Source organism: Vipera ursinii, assembly GCF_947247035.1.
Source record: "Vipera ursinii genome assembly, chromosome: 7".
Taxonomy (NCBI): Eukaryota; Metazoa; Chordata; class Lepidosauria; order Squamata; family Viperidae; genus Vipera; species Vipera ursinii.
Genome location: NC_139521.1, coordinates 74,423,601 through 74,445,015, shown reverse-complemented (window position 1 = coordinate 74,445,015; position 21,415 = coordinate 74,423,601). Strand labels below are relative to the sequence as shown.

Genomic DNA, 21,415 nt, shown 5'->3' with positions numbered 1-21,415 from the left:
TTCTATTCTATTCTATTCTATTCTATTCTATTCTATTCTATTCTATTCTATAAGTCTAAAGGGACGCAGTGGCTCAGTGGGTAAAGACGCTAAGCTTGTTGATCAGAAGGTCGGGAGTTTGGCGGGTCGAATCCCGAGTGCCGCATAGCAGTGAGCGCCTGTAATGCAAGCGCCTGTAATGCAAGTAGAAAAATAGGGACCACTACGGTGGGAAGGGAACAGCGTTCCGTGCGCCTTTGGCGTCCAGTCATGCCGGCCACATGACCACGGAGACGTCCTCGGACAAGCGCTGGCTCTTTGGCTTTCAAATGGAGATGAGCACCGGCCCCTAGAGTCGGAAACGACTAGCATGCATGTGCGGGGGAACCTTTACCTTTACCTTTATATAAGTCTAAGGGCTATTGCTATTCTCAACCTTGACAGCTTTAAGACCTTTCTTGCCGCAGTGGTTAAAATATTTGTTAATCTTGACATAATGCTCATTGCAATAATGAACGCTTACATTAAAAAAGAAAAGAAAAGAAAAGAAAAGAAAAGAAAAGAAAAGAAAAGAAAAGAAAAGAAAAGAAAAGAAAAGAAAAGAAAAGAAAAGAAAAGAAAAGAAAAGAAAAGAAAAGAAAATTCTATTCCAGGCTTTCTTTCCACGGAGGAAAGTTGCTCGGCCCAGATGAGAAAAACCAGGGAAGCGACACTCACGTCAATAAAGGAAGCATTTACGTAGTCTGTGTTTTCTTCACCTCTTTTCACTGGAATGATCACCCGGTTGAACTCATCTGCAGGCACAAAAAGGAGACAACCACTATTTTAGAAATGTCTGGTGCGAAGCATTTAGCGATGGACTCTGGATGTGGCTCGAGAAACGATGGGTTTCCATAGCAACCCCTCAAAATGGCGACGTCTCTCTGCAAGCACTCTCATAGGCCGTTCTCACGCACCCGCCATGCCCGTCTTTGCAAAACTAAAGGGCAGAAAAAACACAGGTACGTATTTTGTCCTCGACGTACGACCCCACAATCGAGCCCCAAATTTCCGCCGCTAAGCAAGACACGGTGTGAGTTTCGCCCCATTTTACGACCTTTCTCGCCACAGTTGTCCAGCGAATCCCTGCAGGAATACAGTTGCTAAGTGAAGGACTTACAACCTGTGAGTTAAGAACACTGGAAGTTTTTAAGAAGAGACTGGACAGCCATTTGTCTGAAATGGTATAGGGTTTCCTGCCTTAGCAGGGGGTTGGACTAGATGACCTCCAAGGTCCCTTCCAACTTATTATTATTATTATTATTAAGGGTTAGGGTTAGTAGCTGAGGCCCTGCTGATTGGACTTTTCTTGCTGCATTTGTTAAGTGAATCATTGGCCGTTGTTAAGTTAGCGGTACAGTTGTTAAGTGAATCTGGATTCCCCCGTTGATTTTGCTTGTCAGAAGGTCGCAAAAGGAGGATCACATGACCCCGGGACACTGCAAACGTCATAAATACGAGTCAATTGCCAAGAGTCTGAATTTTGATCATGTGACCATGGGGATGCCGCAACGGCCGTACGTGTGAAAAATGATCATATGTCTGAATTTTGATCATGTGACCATGGGGATGCTGCAACGGTTGTTAAGTGTAAAACTGGTTGTAAATCACTTTTTCCCAGTGCCGTTGTTAACTCTGAATGGTCACTAAATGAACTGCTGTAAGTCGAGGACTTCCTGTAGTTTGAAAAAAACTAAAACAGCTGATAAAATATAAAAAGGAAACCTGGTTGCTCCTCTGGAGCATCAAGCCACAATTCATGGTTTAAACAGACGGAACTCTGTTATTGCCCCCTTCCTTTACATCCCAAATGTTGTGAAGCCAACACACAAAAGTTAAGATTCCCCCAAGGGTTTCTCCTGCCCTAAAATGTGAATTTCAAGTTCTTTATTTTTTTCCCCCCGTCATGCCTTACATGGGATTATCTGCAGCACCCTGTTCTTCTTCATATTAGCCGGCAAATTGCCCGTCCTCATTTTGTCATTTTGGATTTTGATGGAGGTAAGTTTCTGCGGAAAGAGAGAAGCGGGACATAAGCGTCAAAGACAGATCTGCACGGGCCAAAGAGGTGACTCTTTAAGGCAGGGGTAGGCAACCTTGGCCCCTTTAGGACTCATGGACTTCCAATTCCCAGAATTCCTGAGCCGGCATGGGGAACTGTGGCCCCTTCATGACTTGTGGACTTCAACTCCCAGAATTCCTGAGCCAGCATGGGGAAGTATGGCTCCTTCATGACTTGTGGACTTCAACTCCCAGAATTCCTGAGCCAGGATGGGGAAGTATGGCCTCTTTATGACTCTTTGGACTTCAACTCCCAGAATTCCTGAGCCAGCATGGGGAAGTATGGCCTCTTTATGACTCTTTGGACTTCAACTCCCAGAATTCCTGAGCCAGCATGGGGAAGTATGGCCTCTTTATGACTCTGTGGACTTCAACTCCCAGAATTCCTGAGCCAGCATGGGGGAACTATGGCCCCTTCATGACTTGTGGACTTCAACTCCCAGAATTCCTGAGTCAGCATGGCTGACTCAGGAATTCTGGGTATCGAAGTCCATAAGTCATAAAAGAGTCAAGGTTGCTTACCCCTGGTTTAAGGGGTGGCCATACATGCCACATGGAACCAGTTGTAAAAAAATGCATCTTAGCTGCTCCAACTTTCCAACCTCTAGAAAGTCTCTGGGCCCGGGCTCTTCTCCCCTTCTTTCTAGGATTACAGAAAGAGATGACCCCAAATTTTATTTCTTTATTTGTATCCCGCCTTTATTATTTTTACAAATAAGGTGGTGAACAGATCCAGTACGCCTTCTTCCTCCCGTTTTCCCCACAGCAACAACCCTGTGAGGTGGGTTGGGCTGAGAGAAGGGGATTGGCCCAAAGTCACCTCCCTGGCTTTTATGCCTAAGGCAGAACTAGAACTCATCGTCTCCTGGTGATTGACCCAAAGTCACCCAGCTGAGTTTCATGGCTAAGGTGGAACTAGAACTCACAATCTCCCGCTTTCTAACCTGGTGTCTGAATCACTAGGGCCCAACCAAGGTTACGAGTGTGAATTCACAAGCAGTCAGCCCCAAACTAGAGTGCAAATGAGCTGTGCCTTCGTGGCGAAAAAGAAATCCTTTGGATTTATCGATCAGTTGTCCCCAGGCATGATCTGGAGGCCTTGGGTCCAAAATTGCTCCCTACCTTAAACTCTTCCTCTAATCCGTTGCTGCTGCTCCCCAAAATTTTGTTGTAAATCTTCTGGAGGTGGACATCCAACGAGGTCACCTCCAATTCTGTGTCTCCATATAGGTAATGCTCAAGGAGCGCCTGGTAGATGAATACATACTGCATCTAAAAGGAGAGAAAACTCTTGTTCAGCTCTTTTAAATTTATTCGTTTGGATTGGGGGGGGGTTTGGGGGAGCTGTTGCATTCCAAAAACTCATCCCAATCCCAACCTCACAATCCCAACTCCACAATCCCAATCCCAACTCCACAATCCCCAAATTCCCAATCCCAATCCCATTACCCCTAATCCCAGGGTTCCCAATCCCAAAATCTCAATCTCAGGATTCTCAACTCAATCCCAATCCCAACCCCATAATCCCAACCCCAGGATTCCAAATCCCAGCCCCATCCTCTCAATCTCAGGATTACGAATCCCATAATCCCAATCCCAGGATTCCCAACCCCCAGCCCATAATCTCAGCCCCAGGATTATGAGTAGAGCAAGGATGACTGGAGACGAGACGGGCCAATGATACAATCTGGGGGGAAAAATTGGATCCGATGAAAGACAGGTCTTTTGGGAGAAGACTTACATCAGTCTGGACCATCTGGCAGCGTTGGGCCCGGATTCGACTCACAAACCCATAAACATCCACCTTCTTCTCGGCGTGCATCATGTCCAGCATGGCGTCGATCACAATGAAGGTTCCTGTCCGTCCCACGCCAGCACTAAAGGACAGGGTGGTGAGGAGAGAGAAGGAAAAAAACAACATTTCAATGTTAGTTGTTTGAGATCATGGCTTGCGGCTGGTGGGCTGTTGTTAAATTAGCAACATGGTTGTTAAGTGAATCTGACTTTGCTCGTCCGGGACATTGCCCCCGTCATAAATGCGTGCCAGTGGTCAAGTTGCTGAATTTTGATCCCATGACCACGGGGATGCTGCCACGGTTTTAAGTGGGGAAAAATGTCACTTTTTTTTGTGCCGTTGTAACTTTGAACGGTCATTAAACGAACGGTTGTTAAGTCGAGGACTAGCTGTATGGAGGACTTGAAGAAGGATTCAACAGCCTATCAATCAGGGGCAAGCAACCAGGACAGCTGGACGAGCTGTGGACTTCCAACACCCAGAATTCCTCAGCTGGCGTGGAATTCTGGGAGTTGAAGGTCTCTGCTCGTCAAAGTGTCCTAGTTCAGGGGTCCCCAACCTTGGCGACTTTAAGACTTGTGGACTTCAACTCCCAGAATTCCTCAGCTAGCAAATCTGGCTGAGGAATTCTGGGAGTTGAAGTCCACAAGTCTTAGAAGTCGCCAAGCTTTGCTGGCTGAGGAATTCTGGGAGTTGAAGTCCACAAGTCTTAGAAGTCGCCAAGCTTTGCTGGCTGAGGAATTCTGGGAGTTGAAGTCCACAAGTCTTAGAAGTCGCCAAGCTTTGCTTGCTGAGGAATTCTGGGAGTTGAAGTCCACAAATCTTAGAAGTCGCCAAGCTTTGCTCGCTGAGGAATTCTGGGAGTTGAAGGCCACAAGTCTTTAAAAGTCGCCAAGGTTGGGGATCCCTGTCCTAGTGGGCCACCTGTTACAAATGGCGCCTGTCACGACGGGGAATCGCCCTTTCCCCTCTGCGAGGGAAGCACTGACCTGCAGTGGACCACGATGGCGCCTGCATATTGGGGGTTGCAGGTCTTCACCTTCTTCAGGAACTTCAGCATCCCGATGGGCGTGAAAGGCACCCCAAAATCCGGCCAGCTGGTGAAATGGAACTGGGTCACCAGGCGCTGGGGTTTTTTATTGGTGACGTCGCCTACCTGGGTGGAAAGGTGGCCAAGGTTAGCCAGGGTTATTCTTGCCCCTTCGGGAAGAACAGGGGACCTCCTGGCTCCGCCCAAGGCCCTTTCTGGGGGGGGGGGGAGGGAGGGGGATGATAGCTGGGAAAATTGAGGGAGGGAGAGAAGGGAGGAAGAGGGAAGCTAGCGAGGAGGAGGAGAGGAGACACTCGGGATGGGGGTAGGCTAGGTGCTTCTCTCCTTTGTTTTTCTCACTGAGACTTAATAATAATAATAATAACAACAACAACAACAACAACACCTGGTATTATTTAGATACCTGGTTGATACCTAGGATACTGGCAGCAGCCCGTGTCAACCATTAGTGCCAGTCAATTTGAGTGTTCAGTTGACTGAGTCATGTTTTATGAATAAAAGTTTAATAATAATAATAATAATAATAATAATAATAATAATAATATAACAATAACAATAAACAAAACAAATATGATGATAATAATAATAGCTTATTATTGTTGTTATTAATAATAATAATAATAATAATAATAATAATAATAATAATATAACAATAACAATAACAATAACAATAAACAAAACAAATATGATGATAATAATAATAGCTTATTATTGCTGTTATTATTATTATTATTAATAATAATTAATAATAGCAGCAGCAGCAGCCCCTAAGGGGGTGGGGGAGGAAGAGAGACAAAGCAGCTCCGTCCTTCCTTCCTTCCTTCCTTCCTTTCCTTCCTTCCTTCCTTCCTTATTTCTCTCTCCCTGTCTCCTTTCTCTTCTTTCTTTGCCCCTTTCTTTCTGTCTCCCTTCCTTTCTCCCTTCCTCTCTCTCTCATTTTGTCTCCTTTTCTCTTTTCCCCCCTTAATTCTTCTCTCCTTTTCTTTTGCTCAATTTATTCTTTTTCTTTCTTTTTCTTTCTTTCTCTTTCTTTCTTTCTTTTTCTTTCTTTCTTTCTCTTTCTCTTTTCCTTTCTCTTTCTTTCTTTCTCTTTCCTTTTGTTTTCTTTCTTTTCTTTCTTTCTTTCTTTCTTTCTTTCTTTCTTTCTTTCTTTCTCTTTCTTTCTTTCTCCTTTTCTTTCTCTTTCTCTTTTCCTTTCTCTTTCTTTCTTTCTTTCTTTCTTTCTCTTTCCTTTTGTTTTCTTTCTTTCTTTCTCTTTCTTTCTTTCTTTCTTTCTTTCTTTCTTTCTTTCTTTCTTTCTTTCTTTCTTTCTTTCTTTCTTTCTTTCTTTCTCCTTTTCTTTCTCTTTCTCTGCCTCTCCTTTTTTCTTTCTCATTTTCCATTACTTCTTCTCCTCTGCTTCCCTCTCTCTCCTTTTCCCATTCTTTCTTTCTCTCTCGCTCTCTCTTTTCTCCCTGGTTCTGGTCTGGCTAGGATCACCGTAACGACAGCAAGCATTACGTAGGAAATTCACACAGCACACTTTATGCATCCACTCACCTAAAAAAAAAAACACACAAAAAAAACAGCAAGCAAGCAGCACATGGGGGTTGGTATGCCTGCCCTCTCACAAGGCCAGGCAACCCGAACGCCAGCCAGGCCTAGCTGTTGGATGCAGAACTTCCTACCTGTTGGATGCAGAACTTCCTACCTGTTGGATGCAGAACTTCCGCACTGTGTAGTCCACCAGGACCGTCACGTCTTCCACAGAAACCCGGATATTCCCGTACGTCCAGCAGCCCTGATCTGGCCAATATTGGGCACATTTACACTGAGGAGAGACCACACAACAAACCAAGATGCAGGGCAGAAGAGAAGAGGAGATGGTCTAACCGCAATCACTCCTCACGAACCACAATCACTCCTGGGGCAAGTCAACATCTGCTGTAGGTTAAAAGCCTTTCCAAACCTGGCTGGGCAGCCTCAACAGGCTAGTCTGTGGGCATGACCTGACAGGTAACTGCCTGAGTCTCTTCAGGGAGTGGAATGGCAGAGGAAAAGAGACCACCCGGCTATCGACTAGTCCAGGGGTAGGCAACCTCGGCTCTTTTATGACTCATGGACTTCAACTCCCAGAATTCCTGAGCCAGCCATGCTGAGGAGAAAGGGAGAGGTTTCCAAGCTGAGCCGTGCAGGCTCAGGAATTCTGGGAGTTGAAGTCCACGAGTCATAAGAGAGCCAATGTTGCCTACCCCTGGCCTAGGCTGCTTTATGACTCGTGGACTTCAACTCCCAGAATTCCTGAGCCAGCCACATTGAGGGTAAAGGGAGAGGTTTCCAAGCTGAGCCGTGCTGGCTCAGGAATTCTGGGAGTTGAAGTTCACAAGTCATAAAAGAGCCAATGTTGCCTACCCCTGGCCTAGGCTGCTTTATGACTCGTGGACTCCAACTCCCAGAATTCCTGAGCCAGCCACATTGAGGGTAAAGGGAGAGGTTTCCAAGCTGAGCCGTGCTGGCTCAGGAATTCTGGGAATTGAAGTCCATGAGTCATAAAAGAGCCAAGGTTGCCTAACCCTGGCCTAGGCAGCTGATCCGGGTTGGACAACACGTTCAAATAAAGTGAAACTCCCTCTCTCCTGCTGGCCCAAATATCTGGCAAGCGCCGAAGAATTTTGCCTTTGTCTTTCTGCCAAGTCACACAGTGTGACGGTAAAAATGCCAGGATTGCACTATATTAGTGATTCCGGCTATTGTTTAGTCAGGAAAAGCTGAAGGTGGCACCAGAGAGTTGGGAAGATCTTCCTAGAGGCACCCTTAACTAAAAGAAAGCTGAACTGGGAGACAAAAATAAATGTTTATTTATTACTTAGGATCCACCTCTCTTTTTATTTTTTGTAAACAACTCAAGGCAGTGGACCTATCTAATACTTCTTCCTTCTCCTGGTTTCCTCACAATGACAACCTGATGAGCTGGGTTAAGCTGAGAGAAGGACTGGCCCAACGTCACCCAGCCGGCTTCCATGCCTAAGGCTGGACTAGAACTCACTGTCTCCCGGTAATTGGCCCAGAGTAACCCAGGCAGCTTTCATGCCTAAGGCTGGACTAGAACTCCTCATCTCCTGGTGACTGGCCCAAAGTCACCCAGCCAGCTTTTATGCCTAAGGCTGGACTAGAACTCCTCATCTCCTGGTGACTGGCCCAGAGTCACCCAGCAGGTTTTCATGCCTAAGTCAGGACTAGAACTCACTGTCTCCCGGTAATTAGCCCAGAGTAACCCAGCCAGCTTTCATGCCTAAGGCGGGACTAGAATTCATTGTCTCCCGGTAATTGGCCCAGACTCACCCAGCCAGCTTTCATGCCTAAGGCGGGACTAGAACTCACTGTCTCCTGGTGACTGGCCCAGAGTCACCCAGCAGGTTTTTATGCCTAAGTCAGGACTAGAACTCACTGTCTCCCGGTAATTGGCCCAGAGTAACCCAGCCAGTTTTCATGCCTAAGGCGGGACTAGAACTCATTGTCTCCTGGTAATTGGCCCAGAGTCACCCAGCCAGCTTTCATGCCTAAGTCAGGACTAGAACTCACTGTCTCCTGGTGACTAGCCCAGAGTCACCCAGCAGCTTTCATGCCTAAGGTGAGACTAGAACTCACCATCTCCTGGTGACTGGCCCAAAGTCATGCAGTCATCCCAAAGGCAGGACTAGAACTCACCACCTCCCGGTGACGAAGTCACCCAGCCGGCCTTCACGCCTAAAATGGGAGCAGAACGTACCTCTTTCCTCTCCTTCAGATTGGTCACCATGACAATTGTGGCTGTGTTTTGCTCCCAAATCATTCTCCAGAAGTCATTCACAGTTTCTTCTTTGGGCCCTACCGAGGGAAAAACCGCTCATGAGGAAGAAGCAGCCGAGCTGAAACTCTTTAATCCAAGTTATGAAGCTGCTTGAAACCAAAGCAGGCCAACCAGCCTATTCGCCCAGATATATCCCCTGCAAACCAGCATCGCGTCACCTACGCTGGCAGTGGAGATTGTCTACAGACCGGATTCTTCCTCCTCCTCCCAACAGGCAGTCCTTGAAATCGGGACCGGAATTTCCGTCGCTGAGCCAGGTGGCTGTTAAAAGTGCACCACACCCCATTTGATGGGGTTGTTAAGCGAATCAGGCAGTCGCTAAATGAATCTGGCTTCCCCCACTGACTTTGCTGGTCGGAAGCTGGCTGGGAATGATAGTCAGGAGATGTCGGGGTGCTGTTATCCGCATAGATAGATACCAGTTGCCCAGCTCCCAAATTCTGATCACGTGACTGTGGAGATACTATGACAGTTGTAAATGTGAGGACCGAATGTAAGTTCCTTTTTTCACTGCTGTTTCAACTCTGAACAGTTATTAAATGTATTAGAAATGCAAACGGTTGTAAGCTGAGAACTACCTGTTATTTAATACAAACAGGCAGCAAAGATGAAGTCTTGGCTTTGTACACAGCCAAGAGCATATAAAATCAATATTTAAATTACAGACTGAAAGTCTGCGGCGGATTTTACGTGCAAGTAGTCCTCGAATTACAACGGTTCATTTGGCGTCCAGAGTTACATAAGTCACTGGGGGGAAAAAGTGACTTTTGACCGCTTTTCACACTTACGACCGTTGCAGCAGCCCCGCGGTCACGTGATCAGAATTCGCCCGCTCAGCAACCGACTCGTATTTATGATGGTTGCCCTGTCCCCGGGGACACGTGATCCCCTTTTGCGCCCTTCTTGACATGCAAAGTCAATGGAGGGGAAGCCGGATTCACTTAGCAACCGTGTGACTCACTTAACAGCGATTCACTGTGGCAAGACAGGTCACAAAATGGGGCAAAATTCACTTAGCAACAGAAATTTTCCGCTCAGTTGTGGCCATGATTGTAATTTAGAAGCTAAAACTGAACGAAAGGACGTCTGCCCTTTCCAGCAGGTGGAACAAAATTACTCTTTGAGCCATAGAATTGCTATTTCACCAGGATTCAAGTTCCAATTCAGAAGGCAACTAAATGTTGGCTTGATATTAAAGCTGTCCCCAAAAGCAGAACTTTCATGGATCTGCAGGAGGTTGGTTATTTTTGTCGTTCTCCTCAGGTCACACACAAAAAAAAGAGAATAATATTTATCTAAGTTCTCCCCCTCCCCCCCCCTTTTTTTTTAGATTTAGGAGCCTCTGCAGCACAATTCTAGCTCGGGAAAACTCGGTAGGAGGAAACATTTCAAAAATACAGGTCGCTAGTCCTCATGGTGTAGAAATTCAGTGGAAATAAATATGATTTACCTTGTGCAGCAATGAACCTGTTCTTCTCCTGATACCCCTGCAAGAAGCAAGACAAGAATAAAAAGAGCGATGTTTTATTATCTGGCGATGGTTGAAGACCAAAATTTTGGCCTCTTCTCCCGCGTGGTTCATTCTTTACTTTGCAAATATGGTCACTGTATACAAACTACCTTACAGCCAGGGAAAATAAGATTTATCTGTGGATGGATGCCAGAAAAGACCAACAAACAAAGCTTAAATCTGACCTTGCAGGTCACAACAGCGGCAAGAATTATACATGCACAAAATTGGAAAAATGGAATACCATCAGATGAAGAAATAATTTAAAAAATACTAGAATGCGCAGAAATGGACAGATTGACTATGATGAGATTGAAAGAAAAAGAAGAAACAGAATATTATCGAACTTGGGACTTATTCTATCGATGGCTAGAGGAAAAAATAAAAGGATTAGGAATTAAATATGTATTAGCAAATGTAAACTCAGACAGCACGTAGGTTGAAAAATTATTACTGTATGGATGGAAAAATATCAATAAAAACTTTTTTTAAAAGATTGATCTGTGGATGAGCTAGATCAGGGGTAGGCAACCTTGGCTCTTTTATGACACGTGGACTTCAACTCCCAGAATTCCTGAGCCAGCCACGCTGAGGGGAAAGGGAGAGGTTTCCAAGCTGAGCCATGCTGGCTCAGGAATTCTGGGAGTTGAAGTCCAAGAGTCATGAAGGGGCCATAGTTCCCCCCATGCTGGCTGAGGAATTCTGGGAGTTGGTCCACGAGTCACAAAAGAGCCAAGGTTGCCTACCCCTGGCCTAGGCCTAGGCCACTTTATGACTCGTGGACTTCAACTCCCAGAATTCCTGAGCCAGCAAGGCTCAGCTTGGAAACCTCTCCCTTTACCCTCAGCGTGGCTGGCTCAGGAATTCTGGGAGTTGATGTCCACGAGTCATAAAAGAGCCAAGGTTGCCTACCCCTGGCCTAGGCCTAGGCCGTTCTATGACTCGTGGACTTCCAGAATTCCTGAGCCAGCAAGGCTCAGCTTGGAAACCTCTCCCTTTCCCCTCAGCATGGCTGGCTCAGGAATTCTGGGAGTTGATGTCCACGAGTCATAAAAGAGCCAAGGTTGCCTACCCCTGGCCTAGGCCTAGGCCGTTCTATGACTCGTGGACTTCCAGAATTCCTGAGCCAGCAAGGCTCAGCTTGGAAACCTCTCCCTTTCCCCTCAGCATGGCTGGCTCAGGAATTCTGGGAGTTGAAGTCCACAAGTCATGAAGGGACCTAGGCCTAGGCCAGGGGTAGGCAACCTTGGCTCTTTTATGACTCGTGGACTTCAGCTCCCAGAATTCCTGAGACAGCATGGCTCAGCTTGGAAACCTCTCCCTTTCCCCTCAGCGTGGCTGGCTCAGGAATTCTGGGAGTTGAAGTCCATGAGTCATAAAAGAGCCAAGGTTGCCTACTCCTGAGCTAGATCTACGGGTTAAAACAAAGGAAAATCGTACAAGAATCGGGAGCTACCTTTTTTTTCCCTTCCGCCCGAACAGGAAGAATACCTAAACCTCCCAGAATACAAGATAGTCCTCGACTTATGACCACAATTGATCCTGACATTTCTGTTGCTAAGTGAAACATGTTAACTGAACTGTGCCTCATTTTACGACAGTTGTAAAGGGAATCCCTGCTGATGTTAAGTTAGTAACCGGGTTGTTAAGTGAACCCGGCTTCCCCCCACTGACTTTGCTTCTCAGAAGGTCGCCAAACGGGATCACGTGACCCCCTGGGGACGCTGCGACCATCATAAAATATGAATTGGCCATCCAAGCGTCTGAATTTTGATCATGTGACCACAGGGATGCTGCAACGGTCATAAGTGTGAGGAACGGTCATACGTCACTTTTACAGGGGCTCTGTGACTTCGAAAAAGTTACTAAATAAGTCAAGAACCATCTGTAGTTTGGGAGTATTCCTACCCTTTAAAAGATACTTACATTAATGAACGAGGCATTGATATAATCGGAGTCTGGAACCCCTTCGATGGGTGTCAGGTGAAGCCTGGAATGGTCATCTAGGACAGAGAAGAGGACCATTAATGGCAAAAGCGTCTGGGCAATGGAGGACCTTTGGTGAAGTCAAATGTATCTCCAAGAAGGTCAACCTTCACACGATCTGGTTTCAGGGCAAAGAAAAACTAGAGAAGTGACAACTCAATATAATCTATTATAATGGGTCGGTCACCGGGACCAGGACATTATTTCGGACTCATGCTGAAGCCCATCTTCAGCTACTAAGATTGTCAGACGAGCAGGGACAAAAACAGCCAGGGAAGTGATTGAAGCCCAGGAAATAGAAGTGCTGATTTACTGCCAGTCTATCAAGTGCTTAGAAGTTGAGGGCTGGGCAGCACAAGCAAACAACAGCCGACGACTTAAAAGCCAGCCATCAACACACCCCAGGCCGACATCTCAAAAGCCACATACAACAGGCACTACAAATACCACACAGAGAACAGCACACACACTCTGCTAGAGATACGTTCCGTCACAAATGCGAAAAGCTCGGAAGACAAAACGTCTGGTTCTGGTGACTGACCCAGACTGGACCCTGCGACAATTATCCTGGGACACGTATATTCGCCTTCATTCATGAGCGATCTTGTCTTGTGTCTATGGAGATTATCAAGCCATCCGGGTTGTGGTTGTCCCAAAGGGGCTTTTTCAGAAGGCAACTGGACGTCCTTGGTTTCTCCTTGAGGGACATTTCGCTTCCCATCCAAGAAGCTTCTTCAGTTTTGACTTGAACGGTGGAGAACGGAAGGATTTGACTTCTTTGCAGTCCTCTGGCCATTAGTATTCTCTCTGAGAATCGTTGAGGCCACTTGGAGGCTTGTCGGCGCCCTCAGGGTCATCTGAATAGCGCAAATCGGTGAGGAGTATCCTCGGAACTGCGGAAAGGACCGGGTTGTAGATTGTGTTTGTAAAAAAGGCTCCACGCCCATTTGCACTATTCAGGCGATCCTGAAGGCAAGGACAAACCTCCAAGTGGCCTCAGCGACTCTCCGTTGAAACGATCCGCTAACTAGTGCAAAAACGAGGCCCAATCTCTAATCCTTATTCTCTGACTCTCCACACCTTTGTGTTTTAATTCACCCCCGACCTAAATGAATTGTTTTTGGTCTTCTTCTTCTTCTTCCGCAAAAGAAGCCGTTTCACCAAGAATTGGAATTGCGGGTGCTGTTTTTGTGCTACCCCAAGATTTGCCTCCCTGCGTCTTGCTGCTTCTTAAGGACACATCTCCTAGGCAACCCTCCTTTGCTTCCACTGCATCTGGGTTTGGCACCGCAAAATGGAAGGGAGGGCCGAAAATCAATAGTTGTCCAGCTCCTCTTCAGCACCTTCACAATAACAGGAGCTCCTGACTGGTTGAGAAGGATCTCTCTCTTTAAAAAAAAAAAGATGGAAATTTGGAGCCTGAGCTATTTAAGCAGTCAAAGAGTAGTTTGCAGAGAACTGTAAACGTTGTTTAGAAGGATGGCAGAGGAGACTGTGGGTCACTTGGAGGCAAATGCTTCGCTTGGTCAACACTAACCAAAATTAAAAGGCCTCACCCCAGACCAGAATCCTGTAACCGTGATCCACTTCCCTTAGTAATGAAATAAAAAGGAATTAACTCCTCTTAAGGCCGTCCTTTTTCTCTTGTCCCGCTCTGACTTCAAGAGCGATCTCTGTCTGGAATGACCCACAGGTTCCTTGACGTCTCTGAATTCTGTTGGCACCCAAATCTATCCTTTTCGGCTTCTAAGTGACATCATTTATTTAGTAGTTGTGGATGCTCCAATATTAGGTTTTGCTTTTTTTTAAAGAAGACAGTGGACAATCATTAGCCTGAAGTGGTATAGGCTTTCCTGGCTGAGCAGGGGGGTTGGACTGGAAGACCTCCAAGGTCCCTCCCAGCTCTACTCTATTCTATTCTATATTCCAAAAAGGAAACACAAACAGAAATAATCTGTTCTGTTCTGTTCTGTTCTGTTCTGTTCTGTTCTGTTCTATTCTATTCTATTCTATTCTATTAATTCTAATTCTAATTCTAATTCTAATTCTAATTCTGTTCTATTCTATTTTCCATTCCAAGTTCTTGGTTTTTATCCTTCAGTGCTAAATCAAACTGACCCTTAAAGGCGTCAAACCAGGGAGAAAAACAGTCAGGCATAAACAGAAGCAATTGTGATTCCCTTTTTGTCAATGGAAGTTTGGAGATTGGATTTAGTGTACTTCTGTTATCATATTTTATTTATTACATTCTATGCCGCTGATCACCTTGCTTATTATAATAAATTAATGTGTATCCCATCTATGGCCATTTCCAGATACGGGGACTTGAACTGCCAGAATCGGCGTAGACGGAGGGCATGGCCTTTGCTGAGAACCGACTGCTGGACACAATGGGCCGGGGGTCCCATTTCAAGAAGGCACTGGTTATGTTCTTACAATCGCATCCACAATCTCTAGAGCAGGGCGTTTCAACCTTTTCACCCATTGTACCACTTTTAGGATATGGCAACATCCGAGTACCACCAGTTGCCTAGCAAGGAGTCAGAAACTTGATGACACCCCCCCCCCCCAAAATAGAAGGAAAATAGTGATGGTCACGTACCAGCTGCCAGGTGCCAATGTACCACAGGCGGTACCCGTACCACTGGTTGAAAAGCCCTGCTCTAGAAAGCAATTGGGAAAAATAGGGAGCATCAATACATACAAGGCAAAATGTTGACGTATCTGTTTTTCTCCTTGTTCTCTTCTTTAGAAGCCGCTTCACACGAAGCTTGGATGGGACATGCTGGAAGTGCCTGGAAGAACAAAGCGAATATAAGTAGCTCAGCGGTTACATCGCGGCTAAGTAGGACAGCCAAAAATTAACCAATCAAACCCTTTTATTGCCGCTTAAGCATCGCTTGGGTTGCAGGGGCCGAGTTCACGGGGGCCTCTGCTTCAAGGGCAGAGAGTTCAAGAGTTGCCAATTCTGCAATCTTGGAACGTCAAAAAGTAGGCTGGATGGTAAGATATATTGTTTTAATAAGTTATAAGTACATAAGTAAGTAAATTGTAATAAAATTATGTTGGAGACTGCGAGTTCTAGTCCTGCCTTAGGCATGAAAGCCGGCTGGGTGACTTTGGGCCAATCGCCAGGAGATGGTGAATTCTAGTCCCGCCTTAGGCATGAAAGCCAGCTGGGTGATTTTGGGCCAATCACCACGAGACAGTGAGTTCTAGTTTCATCGTAGGCATAAAAGCCAGCTGGGTGACTTTGGGCCAATCATCAGGAGCCTGTGAGTTCTAGTCCCGCCTTAGGCATGAAAGCCAGCTGATGACTTTGGGCCAGTCACCAGAAAACTTTGAGTTCTAGTCACGTTTGGCTGGGTGACTAGGCCAATCACCAGGAACCTGTGAGTTGTAGTCCTATTTTTGGCATGAAAGCCAGCTGGGTGACTTTGGGCCAATCACCAGGAGACGGCGAGTTCTAGTCCCGCCTTAGGCATAAAAGCCAGCTGGGTGACTTCAGGCCAAACACTAGGAGACGGTGAGTTTTAGTCCCACCTTAGGCACAAAAGCCGGCTGGATGACTTTGGGCCAAACGCTAGGAGATGGTGAGTTCTAGTCCTGCCTTAGGCATAAAAGCCGGCTGGGTGACTGTGGGCCAATCACCAGGAGCCAGCCCTACGACTCTAACATTCTTTCAGATTTCAGTGAACAAAGTATTTTGGTGCCCACTTGCTCCACAAGGGGGCAGCAGAGCTTCTTTCTGTCCAACGTTCAACTTTATGACCGGAACTTGAAAATTCAGTGTCTGACCCTCCGAATGGACTTCAACTCCCAGAATTCCAACCTTCAATTCAGGAAGCTGCAGTCCACTCACGTACCAGCTGCTGAAGTTGAGAAACTCTGCCTAGGAAGTCCTCAACTTACAACCACAACGAGGGGGGGGGGCAGAATTTCCATGGCTAAGCAAGGCGGTTGTTAAGGGAGTCACGCCCAATTTTACAACCGCTTTTGCCACAGTTGTTAAGCAAATTATATGGTTGTTAAGTGAATCTAGCTGCCCCCATTGATTATTCTTGTTGGAAGCCAGCTGCAAATGGCGATCAAATGGCCCAAAGAGGAATTTGGAATCGCCAGAAATATATATATTCTGGATGCAAAGTGCCCAAGTTCCAATCACACTGCTACGGTTGTATGTGTGAGGACCAATCACAGGACACCTGTTGCAGAGCTGTGGCAACTTGAAATGATACTAAATACTAAAGATACTAAATGATATTACCGTAAATACTAAAGATACGGAAGGAAGGAAGGAAGGAAGGAAGGAAGGAAGGAAGGAAGGAAGGAAGGAAGGAAGAAAGAAAGAGAGAGAGAGAGAGAGAGAGAGAGAGAGAGAGAGAGAAAGAGAAAGAGAAAGAGAGAAAGAAAGAAAGAAAGAAAGAAAGAAAGAAAGAAAGAAAGAAAGAAAGAGAAAGAAAGAAAGAGAGAAAGGGAGGGACGGACAGAAGGAAGGAAGGAAAAGAAAGAAAGAGGCAAGGAAGGAAGGAAAGAGGAAAGAAGGATGGAGACAAAGAGAAAGGAAGGAAGGAAGGAAGGAAGGAAGAAAGAAAGAAAGAGAGAGAGAGAGAGAGAGAGAGAAAGAGAAAGAAAGAAAGAAAGAAAGAAAGAGAGAGAGAGAGAGAGAAAGAGAAAGAAAGAAAGAAAGAAAGAAAGAAAGAAAGAAAGAAAGAAAGAAAGAAAGAAAGAAAGAAAGAGAAAGAAAGAGAAAGGGAGGGACGGACAGAAGGAAGGAAGGAAAAGAAAGAAAGAGGCAAGGAAGGAAGGAAAGAGGAAAGAAGGAAAGAAAGATGGAGACAAAGAGAAAGGAAGGAAGGAAGGAAGGAAGGAAGGAAGGAAGGAAGGAAGAAAGAAAGAAAGAGAGAGAAAGGGAGGGAGGGATGGACAGAAGAAGGAAGGAAGGAAGGGCAGGGAAAGATGGAAGGAAAGACAGGAAAGAAAAATGGAATGGAAAAGAAAGGAAAGGAAAAGAATTCGTCCTAAACGAGAAGGCCCCTACAGTTCAGACTGGCCTAAAGCTGATACGCATGGCGGTAGCAATTTTTTTTCTTTTTCTTTTTTAATGTAAAAAAAAAAAAATCCTGCACGGTGGGAGGGAAGTGAGGTCACAGGTTAGCCAAGTACCCACACTGAATTCCTCCCGGAAGAGCTTGTTGTCGTCTGCCATGCGCCGGTTGATGTCCTCCTCCAGTTTATCCACAGGCAGGGGAGGGTACTTCCGGTTGGTGCTGGGGGACCGGGCCAGCAGCGGCATGCTCTGCGGTTCTGCAGGACGGACACAGGGGAGAGAAAGCGGCTCGGTTGAGGAGACGCTGGCCACGGAGCGCCACGGAGGGCCCCGATGGAAAGGAAAAGGAGTGTGTGTCTTCTGTGAAAAACCAAGAGCAGGTTCCTCCCCCCCCCACCCCCCACCCCACGTAAATCGAGCTTGTAGAGGGCACGTAAAGGCCTTGTGGTTTCTACAAGAGGAGTAGGCACAGGCAAAATTCAGAGATGAGCTGCTTTACGAAAAGCCCGTTTGGTCCAGTGATCAAAAGCATGGGAGATGTCGAGTTCAAGTCCTGCCTTATGGCATGAAAAGAGGCTGGGTAACCTTGGGCCAATCACCAGGAGACGGTGAGTTCTAGTTCTTGCCTCGGGCCTGAAAGCCAACGGGGTGAATTTGAGCCAATCACCAAGAGATGTCGAGTTCAAGTCCTGCCTTAGGCATGAAAAGAGGCTGGGTAACCTTGGGCCAATCACCAGGAGACGGTGAGTTCTTGCCTCAGGCCTGAAAGCCAACGGGGTGAATTTGAGCCAATCACCAAGAGATGTCGAGTTCAAGTCTTGCCTTAGGCATGAAAAGAGGCTGGGTGACCTTGGGCCAATCACCAGGAGACGGTGAGTTCTAGTCCCCTTAGCTATGAAAGCCAACTGGTTGACTTTGGGCCAATCACTAGGAGATGGTGAGTTCTAGTACCGCTTTAGCCAGTTGCTCTTCTCTGCACTTTTTCCCCCCAAAGTTTCAACATCTTTTTTATAAGTTTGCGGTGACCAAAACTGGATGCTGTATTCCAGGTGGGGCCTTACTAAGGCTTTACAAAGCGGTACTAACATTTCACGTGATTTTGATTCTATGCCTCTGTTCGTACAACCCAGGATCGTTGTAGCTTTTTTGGCTGCTGTCGCGCACGGCCGGCTCGTGGCGAAGTGATCGTCCACGAGGACTCCAAGGTCCCTCTCACCAAGTTGCTGTTTCTGAGCTAGGTTTCGCCCAATCTTTACTTTTTCACCTTTGGGTTGTTGTTGTTTTTTTTTCCCCCTACCCAGGTGTAAAACTTGTTTTTTTTTTCCCCTCCCCACTTTAAATTTCATTTTGTTGGATGATGTTTAACTCAACCCGTCGTCTCCGGTTTGGGGAACCCGGCCCATTCTTAGAATATCGTTCTGGAACAGGTCGAGGAGAACAGGCGAAGGAGGAGATTTAGGATTTCTACTTCCCGACAACGGAGAGATTGCAAGACTCACCCACGTCATCCGTCCGGCCGTTGGACAAATGGAAAGAATTGGAGTGGCTTCCAGCCTGCTTGTGTTTTTTGAACCTACGATAAAAAATAAAAATAAAAAAAATCAAGAAATCAGCAGATCCCCAGGGGCCCTCCTACGCGGCGGTAAGAATATCCAATAGACCTGACATCCCAACGAAAAGTAATACAGGTAGCCCTCAATTCGCTCAGTGACTTTTTGAAGTTACAACGCCCACCGGGAAAAGTGACTTATGATCCGTTTTTCACACTTAACGACCGTCGCAGCATCCCCCCTCCATTCACGTGATGAAAATTCAGAGGTTCGGTCACCGGCGTGTATTGATGACGGTCGCTGTGTCCCGGGATCGTGTGATCCCGCTTCTGGGACCTTCTGACCAGCAAAGTCAATGGGGGAAAAGCCAGATTCACTGAACCGCTGGGTTACTAACGGCAGTAATTCACTTTACGACGGTGGCAAGAAAGGTGATAAAAAATGGAGCTAAACCGACTTAACGACTGTCTTGTTAAGCGCCACAAATGTTGGGCTCGAGTGTGGTCGTAAGTGGAGGACTATATGTAAGCTAGCGCTTCGGGCTTATGGATAAAGGATTGGGGGGAAAAATCACAGTGTATTACTGTAATCAATGATAACAGCAGCACGATGTTTATTCGCTCTGTTGCTCCTCCCACAACAGAGACCAGAACGGTGAAGAACGGCTGAGTTGAACAGTCCTTGAGAGAGAGAGAAAAAATCACTAAAGAAATTCCTTTATAATTGAAACCCCTCTGTGGGAATAATAGTAGTAGTAGTAGTAATAGTAGTAGTAGAGCTGGAAGGGACCTTGGAGGTCTTCTAGTCCAACCCCCAGCTCAGACAGTAAAAGAATAGAATAGATAACAGAATAGAATAGAATAGAATAGAATAGAATAGAATAGAATAGAATAGAATAGAATAGAATAGAATAGAATAGAATAGAAAATGGAATGGAATGGAATGGAATGGAATGGAATGGAATAGAATAGAATAGAATAGAATAGAATAGAATAGAATAGAATAGAATAGAAAATGGAATGGAATGGAATGGAATGGAATGGAATGGAATAGAATAGAATAGAATAGAATAGAATAGAATAGAATAGAATAGAATTATAGAACAGTAAAATTAGAACAGAACAGAACAGAACAGAACAGAACAGAACAGAACAGAATAGAATAGAATAGAATAGAATAGAATAGAATAGAATAGAATAGAATAGAATAGAATAGAATAGAATAGAATAGAATTAAGAATAGGAATAATAGAATAGGAAAATAGAATAGGAAAATTAGAACAGAACAGAACAGAACAGAATAGGAATAATAGAATAGGATAATAGAATAGGATTATAGAATAGGAAAATTAGAACAGAACAGAACAGAACAGAACAGAACAGAACAGAAAAATAAGTGGAGTGGAGTGGAATGGAATGGAACAGAGTAGAGTAGGGTAGGGTAGGATAGGATAGGATAGGATAGGATAGGATAGGATAGGATAGGACAGAGGATAGGATACGATAGGATAGAAAATAAAATAAATAGAAATTAGGAGAGACTAGGATAGCATAGAGCTAGAAGGGACCTTGGTGGTCTTCTAGTCCAACCTCCTGCTCAAGCAGCGAGAACCTGCTTGCAGGAGATGGAGCAAAATCAATTTTTGACTAATGGATTTGATGATGGAGAAAAAAATCAGATCTTGACACATGGATGTGATGATTGCTAAAATGTTTTTTAAAAAAGAAATTTTAAAATTTCCCCTTTTCTTCTGGGGGAATGGGACATTTTATTGCAGACTCCAATTAAGAGATGAATGTAAGTGTTCTTATTATCATTGAAAGAAGAAGTTGGAAGTCATTCTTTATAGATATTCAGGTAGTCCTCGGCTTGCGACCATAATGGAACCCAAAAATTTATCTCGCTAAGCGAGACACTTGTTAAGTGAGTTTTGACCTTTCTTGCCACAGTTGTTAAGTGAATCGCTGCAAGTTGTTAAGTAACACGGTTGTTAAATGAATCTGACTCCTGCTGTTGACTTTGCTGGTCAGAAGGTTGCAAAAGGGGATCACGTGACCCCCCCCGGGGGACACTGGAAACCGTCATAAATATGAGTCAGTTGCCAAGGGGCTGTATTTTGACCGTGGGGATGCTGCAATGGTCGTAAGTGTGAAAAACGGTCATAAGTCACTTTTATCAGTGCCGTTGTTAATTTTGAACTTTACACATACATACATACATGTGTGTGTGTGTGTGCGTGTGTGTGTTTTCCTTTCTTTATATCTTTTCACATTTCTATTCTTATTCTCTTTTTTACTCTTTACCTTTTCTCGATTATTAGCTTATCTTGGTTGTTATTTTTTTTATGTGTACACTTTGTAAAAGGTAATAAAATTACTGGATATGAAAAAGGAATATGCTACAGCAGTTGGATTCTCCATACACATACAGCGGTGGCCAAAATTGTGGAAACCTTTTGGGAAAAGTGTACAGTGGAAATGCCGCCTTTGGTTAAGTTTCCACCAATTTGTCTTCTAATTCCTTTATAACTGGGGCCTTGTTCACTTAATAAGACTATTTTACGTC

The 21,415-nt window shown here is 45.3% G+C and overlaps 1 protein-coding gene across 3 annotated transcripts in view; it reads right to left on the bottom strand.

The window, feature by feature from the left end:
• Positions 1-21,415, bottom strand: part of PTPRA (protein tyrosine phosphatase receptor type A) — a 115,797-nt gene that overhangs the window by 12,562 nt on the left and 81,820 nt on the right. For 2 of the 3 annotated variants that reach the window (XM_083367135.1, XM_083367136.1), the window contains 12 exons: positions 18,800-18,873; positions 17,421-17,557; positions 14,955-15,045; positions 12,191-12,267; positions 10,205-10,241; positions 8,674-8,771; positions 6,616-6,735; positions 4,864-5,030; positions 3,821-3,956; positions 3,202-3,351; positions 1,934-2,027; positions 697-773 (listed from right to left, as the gene is read on the bottom strand). In XM_083367135.1, the coding sequence (XP_083223261.1) occupies positions 697-773; positions 1,934-2,027; positions 3,202-3,351; positions 3,821-3,956; positions 4,864-5,030; positions 6,616-6,735; positions 8,674-8,771; positions 10,205-10,241; positions 12,191-12,267; positions 14,955-15,045; positions 17,421-17,557; positions 18,800-18,873 (1,258 nt within the window). Of the gene's footprint in view, positions 1-442; positions 774-1,933; positions 2,028-3,201; positions 3,352-3,820; positions 3,957-4,863; positions 5,031-6,615; positions 6,736-8,673; positions 8,772-10,204; positions 10,242-12,190; positions 12,268-14,954; positions 15,046-17,420; positions 17,558-18,799; positions 18,874-21,415 lie in introns of those variants that run through there. The other variant, XM_083367137.1, reaches the window with a different exon arrangement.